Source organism: Xenopus tropicalis, chromosome 9 (assembly GCF_000004195.4).
Source record: "Xenopus tropicalis strain Nigerian chromosome 9, UCB_Xtro_10.0, whole genome shotgun sequence".
Lineage (NCBI taxonomy): Eukaryota > Metazoa > Chordata > Amphibia > Anura > Pipidae > Xenopus > Xenopus tropicalis.
The window spans coordinates 33,267,788-33,286,262 of NC_030685.2; the positions used below are offsets into that span (position 1 = coordinate 33,267,788).

Genomic DNA, 18,475 nt, shown 5'->3' on the forward strand with positions numbered 1-18,475 from the left:
CAGTCTCTTATTGCCTAATTCTGCATGTGTCTCTCTCCTTTATGCCTCATCTCTAGAGCTATGCACATGCTTAGCAAGGGGTGCAAGGGTGGCCACAGATGGCAGGTCACATTACTTAATGTAGGTATAATGGGCATATCTCAATGCATCAAGAACTCTTTTTAGTAAGACCTTGTTACTATCAAATTTCTTGGGTCACTAGGTGCCCTGTTGCCATAGAGGGCTATTCAATACTCTGGCAGTAGAGCACATCTGAGGCACAAACAGGATGGCTGTGCCAGATACTGGCACATTCCATTTTTTCAGTACCAGCTATCTGCTGCCCATGTATTTAATACCACTGCAGCCACAATGTGAAGAATTTTTAAGAAAAAGTGGCACGTTGAAAAGACGCTTAATTACCTTGGGGACTGACCCTAAATGTGAAGTGTGTTGAAATCCATTCCCTTTACAATTTATTTTAAATATGCTTCACTGGTACAGCAGAAGATAATAATTTCCATGCCTATCAGTGACATTTCTAAGAAGCTAGAAGGCAAGGGAATACATCAGTCATAACATAAACTGTAAATGCAACGTGATTTATTTTTCTGCATGGTGCCACCACATGGTGCATTCACAAATTAAAAATATGGCAGGGTGCGATAAAGCAGTGCTAATTGCTATATCTGCTGAAACAATGTGCCTCCCCTCCCATGCACAAACATCCCTGCACTACTGGTAAATCCCTTATACAAGGCATGAGCAGCACAAGAGGAGACTGCTGGAATACTAATGCTTCATAGCAGGCAAGATAAATGTGTTCTCCTAAGTCTGTAATAGGCAAACAGCTGTTCAGCCCTCAGTCTGCAGTCTTGGAACAGCCCTCTCACAGATTTCGATAGCAGACCTGCAGCTACTGCTGTTTTCTCATAGGCAACGTTGACTTTATTTAACCGTGTCCTTCAGAGCAAAAGGCGCTAAAGGACAAGCCATGGGGCAGGTAGCGTCGGCACAGCAAAATGCTCTAAACATCTGTTTATTTGATGCGGCCCCTCAGCACACGCTCAGCCCCTCCTGGGCTTCCCCGTACTATGTCACTGCTAAAGAAGAGCAATATTTTGCCTTTGGAGGCAAATCCTGAAACAGCATTAGTAAGTAGTTTAACTAATCCGGAGCGGACATGAAAGCCCAGTTATCCCTGTTTTCTGGCAGCACATGCTCCAAAAATAGGACATCAAACAGGAATTATCCATAAGAAGTTATCTGTCTGACGAATGCTCATTACAGAATTGTACTGACACATCAAAAAGACACCAATTGCTATATCTGTACAAGATCTCTTCGCTCCCTCTGTTGCCTACACAATGTTTTTTACCTTCAGGATGTTCCACTATTTCTTTTGAATTCAAGTCCTAATAAAAATAAAATAATTAAAATAAGAAACTAAATGACCAGATGACTCGGCCCAGAAGAAACAAACTTGCTACGAGTATCTTTGTTAAAATCCCGTCCATCCTCAGATAAATACAATGAGACAGTAAAGTCTTTATATCCCACTGGCATTTAACTGTTATGGTGATCTCCAAAGCCCAAATACATCTGTGTTAATTGTTTTATTACATGCTGGCGAGTAATTAAAATGCTGCACTAAAAACAACCTTATGTGGTTTCTATTCTTCCTCTGTGCGTGTCAGAACCTGCATCACAATAAAGCATACATGGCTTTTATATAGTAATAATACATAAAAAACAAATAAAACAAAAAAAAAAAGAATTGCAGTTACGGGCAACTAAATGGGAACATTGGCATAAAAAATTAAAAATATAGTAAAATAGGGGTCAGAAAGTATGCTCTATTTTTGTGTGCATTGTCTTTTTATCTCTAATCATGTACTACCCTCAACCCATAATACCCGAGTCATGAGATACAGTAGACCTACTGAGGTAACAACAGGCACAACATTTTGAACAGGTCTGTTTACTTATAGCATCCAATCAAATATTTGTTTTCATACAGCAATGCTACTGATTGGTTGTTGTAGGTTACTAGAAGTGGAACAAAGTTTTTACCTTCTACTATTTTACCCATATTAGGGTAATGTAAAACCAGCAGTGAGATAACAATAGAGGAAGCAGACCCCACAGTCTGGGGAAGTTGGGAAGTCTGGTTCCTTCAATATTGCATTTAAATCTCTGCTGACCACCAGCTGTCTGGTAGGAGAATGGGTGGGAGTGGGGATTTATATGCAAGCAGGTCTGGGGGATGCGTCAGGGTGGGAAGACCCGTCAGTGCGCAGAGGGAAGGTGGGAGGGGTGTGTTACTCTGCGCCGAGCCCTTCCACTGAAAACCAGTGCAATATATGCTATATTTCTAGCAATCCATAGCTACCAATCCAGTGGTGCTGTACAAGGAAAATTTGCAAGTGGACTACTATGCTACCTTACATGACATGACTATAGCTGAGCTTTAACCATCTCTCTGAACTATAGCTTATAGCTATAGCTGACACAGCATGAATGTCTGGTGAAATATACAGTTGGTCAGTTCTAAAATCAGGGACAATTGGCAAATAATTGTATGTTTTTTGCCACCCAAATATAAACTATATTTTCCCAGGCCCACCTTCACTCTCTCACCTTTTGGGATGCTTCTATCTGGGAATTGCCGACTTTCCTGGGAAGAAGGGGCCACATAGCAGAGAGACAAGAATGATACATAGGGCCTCCAAATGATATTGTACCCCATGAAAACTACCTTGCAGCACAAAAATAAATATTCAGCAAAAAGAAGTATGTATTTACACTTCCATTTATGAAAATGGTCTTTTACCTACAGGTACAAACCTGCTAAATGTAATATTTCAAATATAATGGGGTTGATTCACTAAAGTGCGATAAATTTAATCGCACGTTTTTTTGCGTTAAATAAGATGCGACAATTAGCGCGCGATTCACTACAGTATTATCGCATGCGTTAATTTTCGCGATGAAAAGAATACGATCGCATGATTCACAAACACTTAGGCGCGCTAAATATCACATTGGTCTATGCGAAAATGAACACCTACTTCAGGCAGGCGATAATTATAGAAAAGTACAGTTAATGAGTTTTTGGCAATAAAATATGGACTTAGCAGTGTTATTTATTCAAGTATGTGTTTTTTTTTTTTTTTACGAAATTTTACTAAAGTCTTGGCATGTATGTAATAACATATTTGCCATTTATTCTGTGTCTAAAATCTCCCACTTAATTTAAGCCACTTTAGTAAACGGAACCCTAAGTATTTGGCTAAATATTCTTAAATGCCCCCCCCCCCCTATTTTATTATCTCTAGCACTTCTTTTTTTTTTGTTACTTATATTTTTATTGGTTTTCTTTTTTTTTTGCAAATAAACATTTATACAGCACCTCTCTAGCACTTCTGTGCTCTCCCAGGGCAAAATGTCGCCAGTTTTATGCTGCCGATTGCTGCGTGCGTAATGTCGCGACAATTAGCACTTGCGATAATTAGCGTGCATGCGAAAAATACTGCGCACGTCATTTACCGCGACAAAAATATTGCATACAGTATCGAGCGTAAATTAGCGCAAGTGTGCTAATAGTGAATCGTGCGTTAAGTCGGGAAAATTTAGAAGCGATAAAATTTTTAACGCACGCTAAAAACATCACACGTTAAAACGCACTTTAGTGAATCAGCCCCAATATCTCTTAAAAATGACAATGAATGAACATTTTCACATTTTCCTTTTTTTTTTTTTTTTTTTCTAATAAATTCAACTCCCTCAGTATCAAATGCACTTTTAATTTGCTTGCAAACTTTGTGCAGTGGTATAATTTGACAATATTTAACAGCATGTTCCCTGCTCAGCACACAAGCCTGAGACAGGACCAAATGACACCCAGCACATTTTTAATTAAATGGAGTCTCATAACTGCTGCAGGGAACAGGGAAAAAAGTGAATACATTGAAGTTCCTGCTTGCTGTCATTACATTTACACATACTTCCAGGGAGGATAGGAGAAGCATTTTAGGAAACTATGCCATCGGCATGAAACTCGCCATGGTACTTGGAAAAAGGGCATACTAATATGGTATATATAAGTGGAGTCACCACTTACAGGCAGATTTTACTGGATGACAAGCCAACAGGGAAATGATTGTTTCCCTTGGTTGCTGAACTAATAATATTAAGGAAAAGCTAATAAAGGATACTGAGAGTTTTAGGCAATGGCAGCAGGAAAGGAGCAATAAGGAGATCCTAGATCTAGATAGAAAAGCTTCTGCTTGCATCCAAGAGTCACCAAACAGCGTTCTAATCTCTCATCCCAGTTTTCATCTGTCTCGTCAAATCAGGCAGGTAGCTACACATCATACACATTCTTTCCTTTCCACATTGCCGGAAATAATTCTCAGTATAAATTAAACAAATGGCAGGTAATGAGGGTATTTCATACTGTAAACGCAGCCATCTGCAATACTTGATGACAAGAAAATGGGATCTGTATATGCCTCGTCTATAACAGCTGGCGCCGGGGCTAAAACAGCGGAATGAATAGGCATTCATTGCAAATGGAACATCTGCAATCGGTTCTCACACAAAATACAAAACAATTGTCCAACGCTGTAATATTCTCAATTAATTATAATCCATTTTTGTGAAAGAGTAGTCCTTGTTGAAATGTGTGTAACAGAAGTGGCTACAGTTGATATTTGACTGGATTCATGCGACTAACAAGAGAATAATGCTAAAAAGGGAAAATAGGGAAAGTAGGAAAGCCGTTATACCACAAACAAATAAGCCAAATTGTTACCATCCCCACAGAATGTAAGATATATGTTGCTCCTTGAAGTAATGACTTCTTTAGCATAGCATATAATAAGTTTAGTATCATAGGATATGCCCTAACCTTTTACACTGGTGTCAAATAGGTGGCTTGTGCTCTTTCAGCAAAGTGGTTTCACGCAAACATACACCAAATCTGGGTGGGATCTGGTCAACATGCAAAATTTACTTCAGTTAAGTATAGAGGTAGTTTTATTTCTATCCATAAATGGATAAAAGGGCAACTTAATATCTACATAAACGCCACCCACATTATATAAGACTTGGGGATACTGGCACACAAGGAGATGTGTTGCCTATAGTAACATACCTCCCAACATTTGAAAAATGGAAAGAGGGGAAAAAAACTGCAGCAAATATTTTTTGCCCACGCCCATTTTTTGCCACTACACCCCCTAAATACCACTCCCATTTTACTAAATTTGTCAAGTTATTTAAAGTTTGAACACATTTCTGGGGGTTTTGGGGTCTTGTTTTATGTGTTTTGCAGTTTTGCTAATGCAGGTGAAATTGCCCTTTAAACTGCAAGTCTCAGTTCCCCCAAGAGACCTGTTTAGCTTGTTAGTTACAATTGTATCTCAGTGCAGGTGTGGCTTGTTAACTTTCTGGACTCTCTGCCAAAAGCTACCTTTTAATTAAGTTTGTATCTTTTTAAGCCTTCAGTGCAGGAGATCAAAGGTAAATGAGGGACTTTTCAGTAAGGCTAACATCAGACTAGGGGGCTGATTTACTAACCCACGAATCCGACCCGAATTGGAAAAGTTCCGACTTGAAAACGAACATTTTGCGACTTTTTCGTATGTTTTGCGATTTTTTCGGATTCTGTACGAATTTTTCGTTACCAATACGATTTTTGCGTAAAAACGCGAGTTTTTCGTATCCATTACGAAAGTTGCGTAAAAAGTTGCGCATTTTTCGTAGCGTTAAAACTTACGCGAAAAGTTGCGCATTTTTCGCGTAAGTTTTAACGCTACGCAAAATGCGCAACTTTTTACGCAACTTTCGTAATGGGTAGGAAAACTCGCGTTTTTACGCAAAAATCGTATTGGATCCGAAAAATTCGTAAAGAATCCGAAAAAATCGCAAAACATACGAAAAAATCGCAAAGTACCGATCATTACGAAAAAAACGCAATCGGACTCCATTCGACCCGTTCGTGGGTAAGTAAATCAGCCCCTAGGTGTATGGCGTAGATTTTCTGTGAGCTGAAAAACGTTTGCCAAAAATACCGCCATACGCCTCCTACATGTGCCTGCACCCGATTGAATGGAATACACTCATGTGCAGGCACATGTAGCCAAAATACGCATAAAAACACCAGACTTTGCATTCTCTCGCATTTTTATGTGGATATCGGCTACATGTGCCTGCACCCGAGCATATTCCATTCATTCGGGTGCAGGCACAGGTAGGAGGCATACAGCGGTATTTTTGGCAAGCATTTTTCAGCTTGCCGAAAATATACGCCATACGCCTGGTCTGGTCTGCAAATCTATGATTCAAACCCCTAAGTGAGATTGCTGTATTTTACTTGTGCTGATTCTAAGGTAAGTGAGGGGGAAGGCATTTTTGTTGCCCACTGAAGTGCAAAAATGTACTGCTGGCAACAAATCCCCCTGTGTGCCAGAACCTATACCGTATTACCACCATGGGGACAATCTGAAAGTTGGGCTACTTTTACTTAGGGTAGGGTTGGGTAAGCCAAAGACTTATCAAGAAGGCTGCCAGCCCTGACATCCCATTGAGCCTCACAGCACTGCACATTGTGCTTACACAGTAGATCTGTATGGCAATAATAGCCAGTGGCTATAACTTTTTTGTAATGCAACACAATAGGTTCATTTACTATTGTTAATGTGCAGTTCCACAGACTGGAAGGCAGTTCATAGTTATTGTGATCATAATTGCAGGAACTGACAGATTAATTTGAATGCATCTTCACCATGACAGACAGATGTCATGGGGAAACTTCATGCACCTGCTTTCACCTGTGACTTTCATAACTGACATTTCTACAAGCCACTAGGGAATGCAGAAGCTGCACTGATCAACAGCAATCTTTTTTGTCATGGTTTTCCGACATCTAAAAAGCCACTGCAGGGCAGAAGAGCAGTAGCACTGTATACATACTCGTATATACCACCCTGCTTTAGAGGAGCAGGGATGCCGAAAGTTATTACCAGAAAAATTATAAGGAACATTTTAAGACAGAGATGTTCATAAACATAAGTAGGGAGTAAGCTGATAAAAGACATTTCCATGTATAATATCCCAGAAAGAAAAGCAGGGATAAATGCTCTCCATTTAATGTTTTATATATATATATATATATATATATATATTACATCTGTTTCATTGCTATATCCCTTTTGGTTTGTTATTCGCGGCCTTCTGTCACCACCACTCATCATTAGAACATTGACGGTTCCTGCAAGCAATTAAAAGAAAGGGGGAAATAGAGAAGTGGTAGGCAAAGCAACAAGGAATTGGAAAGAAAAGGGCTCAGCAAAGAAACTAGAAGGGCATTAACAAGCTGCGTGCTTGAGTAGCTTCACATAACAAGGTGTTTCCTTGAATTAGCCCTGCCTGAATGCTTAGCCACATAACCCCCAGAGACAGGAAATGCTGTACACAGACAATGCCTAGACTTTTTAACTTATTATATAAACGTGATGCCCGAGAGGTTATATTTTACTGCCTAACTCATGACTGAGCATTTCACCATTTTGCATGAAAATGTGGACAGCAGAGGTTGCTGATTGTTTGGATGGATAACAAAAAAAAATGTATCAACCCCACGATTGTTCCATTACAATATCAATTAAAACCCTTTGGAAACAAATAGGCATCCACATTTTTTCTCATAACAGTATCCATTTCACACTATAACTCACGCTTATCTATGTATAAGATGGCTGTGAGTATAGAGGGCTTTTAAGCAAAATAGCAAATGAATTACAAAAGAAAAAAAAAAAGAAAGAATTACAATGGTTGGTTTCCTAAATGTAGGCTCCAACAATAAGTTTTCAAAGCTGTAATTCTTGGGTATGGTAACAAAGTAACTGCAGTTAGTGTTCTAGAATAAACATTAATTATCATTTGCTGAAAAGTCAATTTCTAAAATTGCTTGGGTAGCGAGAATCATTCAAGCCTCAGTTTTCACATTCCATAATTGCGAAATTAAGCAAACGCGGTTCAAAAAGAGAAACCGATATTCCTTTTCATTTGCAAGGATCCAGTGTTCGAGAAATACGCTTCCTCCGACGTTCTGCTAATACAAAAGTAATTAGTAAGTCCTAATTAGAAAGAGTGCAGTGAATCCCTGGCTTTCGCTATACATGTTTGTAGAACTACTAAAATGACAGATGTGCCTCGCATAAAAACCTTATTTAACGCCACCAGGCTAGAGTTACATTTCACTGAGCAGACATATTAACAAATGTGTTGGCATTTGTGCATTGACTTTTTACAGTAAATGCTAAAAACCCAATGATAATTCATGACACATGACATTAATATGAACCCATGTACAGAAAGACAGCTTCTTCACAGGCAGGATGCAAGGAATATTATAATTGCAGGTGCCAGGGGGAGATAATTGCATGGGTTTGGGCAGCATACACCTTGTTGAATGCCACCTGAGACTGCTAGATAAGAATCCCTAAGCAAGATGGAACAGCTACAATTATTCGAATTACAAATGACACCTTTCAATATTACCAGCTTTAGAGAATGGAAATTATAATAATTTCCTTATACAGGGTTATTGAGTATATTATGCTTTCTAAAGCTGCCCATGTACATATCTACTAGATTATGTGGACAATACCAACCAGTTACCCAGATGGGTACATGAATTGGGGTTATCAGCCAACCCTGAGCCTGGACTGCACAGATTTTCTATCCATGTGTTCTAGCAATATCTAACAAGACGGATACCCTGAAAAACACATTATATGTGGGCAGACTAAGAAAATAAATGATTTACAAATAAAAAAGTCCCTTTAACCTTGTTTAAACATACAAGGAGAATGGACGTAAATAAGTACAGGCGGAAGGAAGTGGATAGATAGATTGAGGAAGGTAGGGGAGAAAGAGATGAATGCATGGATGGATGGAATAAATCGCTGAATGATTTGAGCCATAGTTGGTAAATGGCTTTATAAGTGGGTAAATGGATGACTAAATAACTGATTATGTTTGTGTCATAAAGTGATAATTAGGAATGCTGCACCATCTAATTATCTTAGACTAAAGCAGAACATTATCTATCTATCTATCTATAATCTAGAACTCTGTTTCCAGACAATCTGTGCACCACCCACTATGCAAAACAGAGGGACTTTAAGTCCCATTATCAATCACTTCACAATGGAACAAGGACAGGGAGGGTTATTTCATGACTCTGTGAGCCTAAGGGAAACTTAAGACATGGTACCTATGAGTCAGAAATATATTTTCTATTATAATCTGTGGAATAAGGCAACAAAATAACAAATATGTATTTTTGTAATATAATACAGATATGTTGTATGCTCCTTTTTTAACATAGCCCCAACTGAATGAGTTTATGTCAAAACTGGAGGGATATATTTTCCCTTTAAGTGAACAGTTCCCATTAATCCCTCTCATTCAGCCTGTTTAAGACAGTGGAATAGCAGCAACTTAATGCTGCACAGTCAAATGTCAATATTTTTGCTTGCATTTGCATGCGTTTAATTATGACTCGTTACAAAGTGGACACAGGCTTAGAACACTAATGCAATTCATCATGCCATTCAGAACAATTGAAGGGACAAAAGCAAAATAGAGAATCACAAAACAAAGTAAATAGAATTCATTTTATAAAACTAGAATGGTAATGAAAGTCAACCCCACAAAGAATGCTTTTTTCAATTTGCAAAGCCATCCACAAATCTACAGTTAATGCATCCAACAAAACATAAATCATCAAACAATAACTGAAACCTTCTTTTATAAAAACAACTGAAAACAACTTATGTTGCCCTTTATATGCATAAGCACTGTCCTTACTTGTTCTGAATCTCATGTGACATATTCAGATAGTGGATTAGATGTTAGAAATGTGTCTGATTTCCAATTTGCTAAAGACCAGCCCAGCATACTGTCATACCGGAAGTGGAGTACACAGTCAGCCACCTTTAGCCAATAAACAGTTATTTACTGGGCGCCTGTACACCAGATACCAACTCACTTCAGATTACAGACCTCATTTATCAATTCCAGAGACAAGAGTGCTAAAGCATTTACTTACTTTCTTAATAGGCCTACCCCCCAGTGCTGCCAAATGTCGGCAGTGTTAAATTCATGGAAGAAAATTAGGTCCTCCGGGTGAGTGACAGGGTGCAAAGTGCAAAAATAAGCAACTGCAAGCCTCCAGGTTTATCTCACTTTATCTTACTGTACAGGGTTGGACTGGGGGATGCAGGGCCCTTGCCGGCCGTGTCCCCTAACCCCCCTAACCCCCCGCAGGGTCTCCCACCCGACTTCCTCCCCTGAGCACACGTAAATTTAACGAGTCAGGGGGGGAACGGTCGGGCAGAGGGAGTGCCGGCAAGGGTCAGGTCTGGGCCGCTGGGGCCGCCCAGTCTGACCCTGTCACTGTATGAAGATGATGTCTCACATCCACAACACAGCAATGATGATGACAAAAGCCATCATAGCATTCTTTTTATTTAGACAAATGAAAAGGTCAGAAATTAATTAGGTTCTTGCAAGGTTGTCCATATTGTATGACTGGCTTTTGACTGCAGCTGCTCACCATGGAGGGCATACCCCCCAACTGTCCCGCTTTGAGCGGGACAGTCCCACTTTCTACAGCGCATCCCACTGTCCCAGATAGTTCCCTGAATGTCCCGCATTTCCGTAATAGATTACAGAAATGCGGGACATTCATAGAACGATCCGCGACAGCAGGATGAGAGGTCTTAAGCTGAGCGCTCCGACTCCTTGCGCTGCTTCTCTTCTTATGTGGCTCCTTTTATAAGGCCCTTTTATAAGATTGCGCCCGTGCGTAATGACGTCACACGTACACACAGGGCGCAACCTTATAAAAGGGCCTGGGACCGCCAGAGGAGCCACATAAGGAGAGAAGCAGCGCAAGGAGTCGGAGCGTGTATGGGGGGCTCTGTGTATGGGGGGCTCTGTGTATGGGGGGCTCTGTGTATGGGGGGGCTCTGTGTATGGGGGGGCTCTGTGTATAAAGGGTACTGTGTATGGGGGGGCACTGTGTTTGGGGGGCACTGTGTATGGGGGGCTCTGTGTATGGGGGGGCTCTGTGTATGGGGGGCTCTGTGTATGGGGGGCTCTGTGTATGGGGGGCTCTGTGTATGAAGGGCATTGCGTATGGGGGGCACTGTGTATAAAGGGTACTGTGTATGGGGGCACTGTGTATGGGGGCTCTGTGTATGAGGGGTACTGTCTATGGGGGAAATTGGAGGCACTGTCTATGAGGTCAAGTGGGGGCACTTTCTATGGGGGGGTACTGTCTCCCCTGTGTGGGGGGTCAAAACTGGTAGATAGTTAGAATATAGAATTATAACTGACTGCCTTCTCTCTATATTTGTATTTTATATGTAGGAGTTGCTATTTTGTTTTCCTTAGGTAGTACAGTATGAGGGTATAGCACATTTGCATCTGATCCCGCCATTTCAACTATATAAAAGGAGTATTTTTAGAAAAAAAATGGGGTGTGTTAATTGGGGTGTGGCCACAAAAGTGGGCGTGGTCAAAAAATTGCCTCTTTTCGGTTTTCAAATGTTGGGAGGTATGATGGAGGGTAAAGAGGTCAACAGATTTTCTTTTTTAACCAGTATCCACTATGGTGCCACCCTACTTAAAAGTCTATAATATAGAAACAAGCCAATATGAGCACTTTGTACAAAATGCATATAGCAGACAGCTTTTTTGTTTTGTATTTTGTCCAACTTCTATTGCTGATATTACAGGTATTGGGACCTGTTATCCAGAATGCTCATGATCATTTTAAAAAATAATTATTATTTGCTTATAATGGAGTCTATGGGAGATGGCCTTTCCGTAATTCGGAACCTTCTGGATAAAGGGTTTCCGGATAAGGGATCCCATACCTGTTCATGGTCATTTTCAGGTTCTGCCTATACATTTACAGTTTTACCAAATAAACACATCAGATTGGCAACACTGCATGTATGAGTACACCAAAACTATATGCCAGCTTGATTCCCAGCATTTTTGCTACAAATAAATAACATGATATTTCTTCAAGGACACAATGTCATTGTTCTAGACAGTCACAAAAGCCTTATTATGCTCCTTTAATTGACTGGAAAAAGGTTACTATACATTTGATACACTAAAAGTGCAAGAGGCATAATTTGCATCACATAATCAACGGAGCAGAATAAATCAAGGGTAGGGGGGATATTTAAAGAAATTCAGCAATTAAACTATAAAAAGAATGATTGATAAAATAATCCATTATGTGATTAATGACAAGTTAACCATTGCATATATTTGAAGATACGTATTTTAGTAACAAATTTGTCAGTGTAAATTTGTCAGTACAGTTGCGTCTGTACACAACAGCTATGTGTTCCTATAGGATGCCAGCAGTCCCTGGGATTAGGTTGGGGCACCAGTTATAAAAGGTGCCTTGTGTTTAAGGGAATAAAAAATATGTTCAAGCAGTGTGTAAGAGCTTCTATTGGTTGGTAGAGGGGGGGGGGGCTTCATGCTGAATGGATAATGCAATCTTTATTTCTACTATGAAAACACATTTTTAAAAATAGGCATATGGTTTTTTTACCATGCAATGCGATACGATTAAAGAGTCATATTAGTGTGAAATTAATTGCCCAAGTTTGTGTGTGTATGATGATGCATATTACTAGAGGGATACATTTGCTTATTTGCGTCTGGTGAAAGTGAGCTAAAAATGTTATAAATGATAATTGAGTATAATACAGTAAATGGCAAGAAAAGAGCAAACTTCAAAAACAGAAGTAGAAACACACTGTAGGTATAAAGATTTCTTCAACAGTCTTGTCATAAATTTAAAAAAGTGTAAATAACAGGATTAATTAAGGCACAAAGTGTAATAGAAAAGCAAAGTCAGTTTACTATAGTTCATTTGTGTGAATGATAAGTTAATCATAATTGTAATATAGTGTCAGTATAAATAGTGAGGGGGTGGGGCTAAGGCACAGACAAGCACTGCCCATTTATGGGCTATGCACATGATTAAGTTTTGCCTTCTGACTCTTTGAAGACAAAAAATATGGAACTATAGCAGTGTCTATGTTAAATTAATAAGAAATAAAAAAAGAAACGAATAATAGTTGTAACCAGCATTGTATACATTATATTCATCTTTATACAGTTATCACACCATATTTATTACAGTGTGTAAGCCACATCACTGTTGATGTTGCCCATAGCAAACAATCGGCAATTAGATTACCTATAAGTTAGAAACCAAAGCAAAGATCTGATTGGTTGCTATGGGCAACATCACATCAGATTTTTAACTAAGCAGAGTGAATACCTTACCTCAAGCTGTGTTTAACAAATCAGATTTTTGTTTTAATATATAATAGTACATGATGCAAACTATAGAACACTTGTTTTTTCTCCTGGTGTCTATAATGCTACATATGTTAAACTCTTTATAAAATACATATTAGACATGTAATAAAAAGACATGCAAAGAAAAATTGTTTGCATTACCCCATCTATGCTCAACCTAGGGGCAATGTCGGAAGTCTAAAGCTGCTATTTGCCTAGAGCCGCCTAGAGTCTTTACTGGTCAGACTGCTTGATACATTATATTTATAGGACTCATAGCTATACTGCTCTGGGGTCTGGGGCAAGGAATGGTGCAGCCTTCCAAATGCTGTTGCACAACTATTCCCAATTCTTGACATATATAATTGGCCAGAAGAAGCTTATTACTGGGCATCTCAGGATCCATGTCAAAAGCCAATTATGGAGTTTTGCAGCAACATGGGACACATAAGCCCCAACTGAGTAATTCACAGTAACCAATCAAATCTCTTCATGAATTGCTAGCAATTTTGCAAAGTCTAGCAAAACAAACTGCTGACTGGTTGCTATGGGTTACTGTCAAGCGCTCATTTACTTACATAATCTTTTGGTATCTCATTTGCATGTGTACATATGTTTTAAATGTCTCCAAACGCAGCTGCCAACATCTCTTATAAAGGCATATACACAGTATTGGACAGAGACCCTGAATGATCTGTAATACAAGCTAATACGTATAAGAAAGTTCAGCAAGTGCAGCATGTGGCCGCTTCTATTAGCGAAGAAGGAAACACAAAAGGTTCACAAACATTTTGTATTTTTACTACAACTGAGACGGTAAGGGCACTGCTACTGGCTTCACTAGCAACACTGCAATCTTAAATCCTCTCAAAGGAAATAGAATTACTGTAATACAAAGCCACTCACAAGACAACATCTGTCAGATGCTATTGGAAAATTGCACTCCAAGAAAAGTGCTCTGTGGTTAATGGTAAAGACTGGAGTGGCTACAGACACATAGAATGGTGCTAGGTGGCGAAATAATTTTATTTTTTTTCATAGGTACATTGTAAGTAGGGGACATGGCTAAAAGTGACTTGGGGGGGATCAACATATAACTGCAGCTTCTCCCTGTGTGCTCAGGCAATTTTATGAGTAGGAACAGATAGTTTAGACTGGAGTATAGGTGACAAGCAGGTGTGTCCTATATTTCTCAGCACAAGGAGGATGGCAATACTAGATTGTTTACTAGGGAATGTGACAGCCCTGTGTTACTTAGAGGATGGGCGGGGGGGGGGGGGGGGTGAATAACATTAACTCTTAGAACATAGAGCACAGTAAGCACCAATTTTTTTTTTAGTTTTAATTAACCATCAAGTATAAATAAAAGAACACAAAGAAAACCAATATCCAACTGCATATTTGGAAAGCAACATACAAGGCATATGTTTTTGGTTATTCTTGTGCTAGCCAATCATTTAATCATGTAGTGCTGTGATCTTCTGGCTCCATCAAATCACTCCCAACTAAGAACATACTGACATTGCGCCAAGTATTTATATAAAGCAAAAGATATGCACAACCAAAGAGGAGACAGTATTATATTTCATAAGAAGCTCCTTGTGCAGTGATCACACGATTAAGCAGTGATCATCAGGGGCACCCACTTGCAGAGTAGTGTATTCATACTAATGCTCAGGAACCCCAACAAGGCACTAAGACTGAGGTACCTGGCAACTAATGAAATTTTCAAATTCAGGTAAAATTATATTTCTATGGTCATAGAAGCATCTGTCCATTACATACATACATACATTATAAATCTGCCCCATGGTGTCAGGGTTTGAACTAAGTCAATTGCAAACCATGCAAAAACCACTGGTGGAACCTAAATATATAAAGAAGATCCTTATAGGACCTCAGAAATGACAGGCAGCAACAATAACTATAATTCAATTGAGTACCATACAGAGTATTCAGATGGCAGAACAGCGGTAATATTAACACAGGCCAATGGATAGAAGATTATGGTATTAGCATGTTGGTACTGTATGAGCATGAACTTCTCAGGAGGAAAAGTATGCTGAACCTCCATGTTCCAACACCTCCCCACCCCCAAAAAAAACCCCACTTATATGACAAATTCATTGATAGGGAATATTATTAAATCCATAAAATAACAAAGCTCCTCTGACTTTATGTCATAGCAGTTGTTTGAACCCTTCCCGGCACAGCCATAGTACATTGTACTGTTATAGAAGTACAAATTCCCAACACAACAGATACCATATTCAGCAGGCATGGGCAAAACCTTTGAGTATCACTGCTGTGTCACTTTCTCATGCTGGAACAAACAAATGATGTGTAAGTGTCAATTCAATGAGCTTGCCTATACAGAGGGGAAGTAACAAGGAAATGTCTGGTCTCCCCAATGTACAGATGGGCACGTAAGTGTGAAAGAAAGCGGCCACACATGAGCCACTGAGTACAGCCCAGTTCCCATAAATAAAGCAAAATGCACACTGACAGCCTGCTGAATTCCCTGCCTGATCTCGGCATTTAGACTCACTCAAGTGGCAGGGATGCCTATTTTACCAATTACTATTATAGGATCCAAGCAACGGCATGTAGGGATTTGCAGACAAGAACAGCATCTGCATCCCTTTATAGCCACGGGAGGTTTATTCTCGGCAGTGAGGATATACACACCGTTACCATAAATATATCACCACCGGCTGAAAACTTTTAACAGACTTACACACTCAGGGGTATAAGACGCCATAACTTCCACATACCCTGTAAGTCATAGATGTCAAACTGTGGCCCTGCTGAGAGTTGTAGTTAAACAACAGATGCGAGGCCACACATGCCACTAGAACCATTTTTGAGGTGGAATTTTTTTACACATGCTTCATGTTGTGTTTTATTCTCCATGGAGTGTGTATTTCCCATGGAAATTATTGGTATTGAATTCTTTCAAACTTTTTCTATAGATCCTCTATTCACTGTGGTACCTCTGGCATAAACCTATACAGACTAAGTGCTTTACTCCATACATGCAAAGGCTATCCCAGTATTACTAGGATTTCAGAGAATACCCCAAAAGACTTATTTCAGTGCTAATCACACTTGGGTCTCAATTGTATAGGGGTTGGTGAATTTTTTAACAGCTCATTCCTCCTTTTAGGACAAGGTTTCATAGACAAATACAGCTGAAGTCAGTGAGCGTGCCATGGCACTTTAATAGGCGCTCATTAAATCCTGCCTCTGTGCTATGAATGGGATATATTGTACTTGGCCAATTACACATTGTAAAATAAATGCTTATTTGTGTAATATTGAGGGGGATGTCATTTATTTGGGCAGAGTTACTGTGCCATAGTAATTTACTGGGCACCCTCAGTCCCCATCACACCAGGGTACCATGGCATAGTGGGATGGCTGGCACAGTGAATCTGGGCAAAGTAAGTCCACTGTATGGCTGATTAGCTGTAATGCATTTGTGTGAGTATGGTGAGTTCATTCATTGAGTTCCGGTAGCAGAGCCAGTAGCAAGCTGGCACTTACCATAGCCTGGCTGTGCTGCTGTGCCCCTGGCGCAGGTTCTCTGCGGTGCTGCTGCTCTTGCTGTTCGTGTCCCAGCCCTAGATCATCTTTGTCGCTGCCCCGGTCCCTCTTCTCCCGGCTGCTGCTGCCTCCTCCCCCTGCCCGCTGCTCGTCCCCGCTATCCAGGTTGCTAAAATTCCACACGATGAGAGTCTGGATGAGCAGCACGGTGAGCGCCGCCACTATAGCCGTACGGGAGCGCCTGGCCAGCCGGCGAGGGATAGAAGCAGTCACCATGTTCAGCTTCTCCGCCGCCCCACTGCCTGGAGACAGAGCCCCAGCCGAATCCTCAGCCGAATCCTCAGCCTCACTGTGTCTCTGTGTGTCTCTCCGCTCACACAGGCAGGGGGCGAGACGTCACAGCAATGGGAGGGGCTGACGGAACAGGGGAAGGCCAGGGTGGCTGTGGCAATGTGGCAAGCGAAGGAAAAGACCCCCTCCCCGCCCCTTCCCTATAGGTGGTGCTGCTGGGGGGAGAGGGACCTGCAGTTGGGAGAAAGGTGCTTTGATCCCAGGGCAGAAGGGGTGGTGCTGGGAGTTGTAGTACAAAAACTGGAGGATTGTACTTTGGGTATTCCTGATTAAGGTAACCCCCTTTATCCTCTAATAAATGGGCAACGGGGCATCAATGCAGGGCACACTGGAATGGCAGGGACAAGGCAGTTGCCATAATCTTTGAATAAAGCATCTCCTGGAAACTAGAGACTATTCCGTTTAATCAGCTACATCCCTTTTGCTTTGTGGTCAGCCTTAAACGACATGTCAACTGCAAAAATATGTTTTTTGCCTAATAATTCTAATAATTCATAATTCTAAGCAAGTTTCCAGTATGAGTTTTTTTTAATGATTTTCAGTGTTTTGTAAATGTAATTGCTATTGGAAGCAGCATTTGCTGATCTCCTGGTTGTTACTTTTTAAACAATGTTGCAAAGGTTAGTCTCCTCCAGCAAGGCAGGTCTGTCAGTCTGCTGGCTTGTGTTACATTGTTTCAAATGCCAAAACCAGGGAAGAGAATAGAAAAGGACAGACAAACACTGCTTTTAATAGGAGTTATATAGACAAATAACTCAAAAACCATTACAAATTTGTAAGGAATGTGTATTGCAAAGTTGCTTAGAATTTTGTTTTCTCTTATTTAAAAAAAATTATATTCTTATCACTTTGCTCATTTTGTGTCATGTTCTGGGTTTTTTCTGTACTGAGAAACTAATACTTAGGAAGCCCACTAAAAACAGAAATGTAATTTTCAGCAACTTTCCAAGCAAATGTCACTTCTCCTCAAGGTATGTTAATTCACTGCTTCTACTACATTGATTCAGAAGTCACAATAACAACTGAGGAATGAATATAGACGCTTGCTATTGTAAAAAATGAAAAACAAAAAGGAACACCAAGAGCCCCAATAGTGTGATATATTTTTACAAGGAGTAATAATAGAATAAACAAATTAATACTCACAAGCAAGGGTTACCAATAGGCAACCACTGTATAAGCAGGT

General features: G+C 40.1%; 1 protein-coding gene across 2 annotated transcripts in view; it reads right to left on the bottom strand.

Annotated features, from left to right (window-relative positions):
- xylt1 (xylosyltransferase I) overlaps nucleotides 1-17,358 on the bottom strand; it is a 188,135-nt gene extending 170,777 nt beyond the window's left edge. Inside the window, 1 exon segment of one of the 2 annotated variants that reach the window (NM_001126940.1) lies at nucleotides 16,939-17,221. In NM_001126940.1, coding sequence (NP_001120412.1) covers nucleotides 16,939-17,214 — 276 coding nt within the window. In that variant the 5' untranslated portion in view covers nucleotides 17,215-17,221. 2 annotated transcript variants of the gene reach the window in all.
- Nucleotides 17,359-18,475: the final 1,117 nt, after the last annotated feature.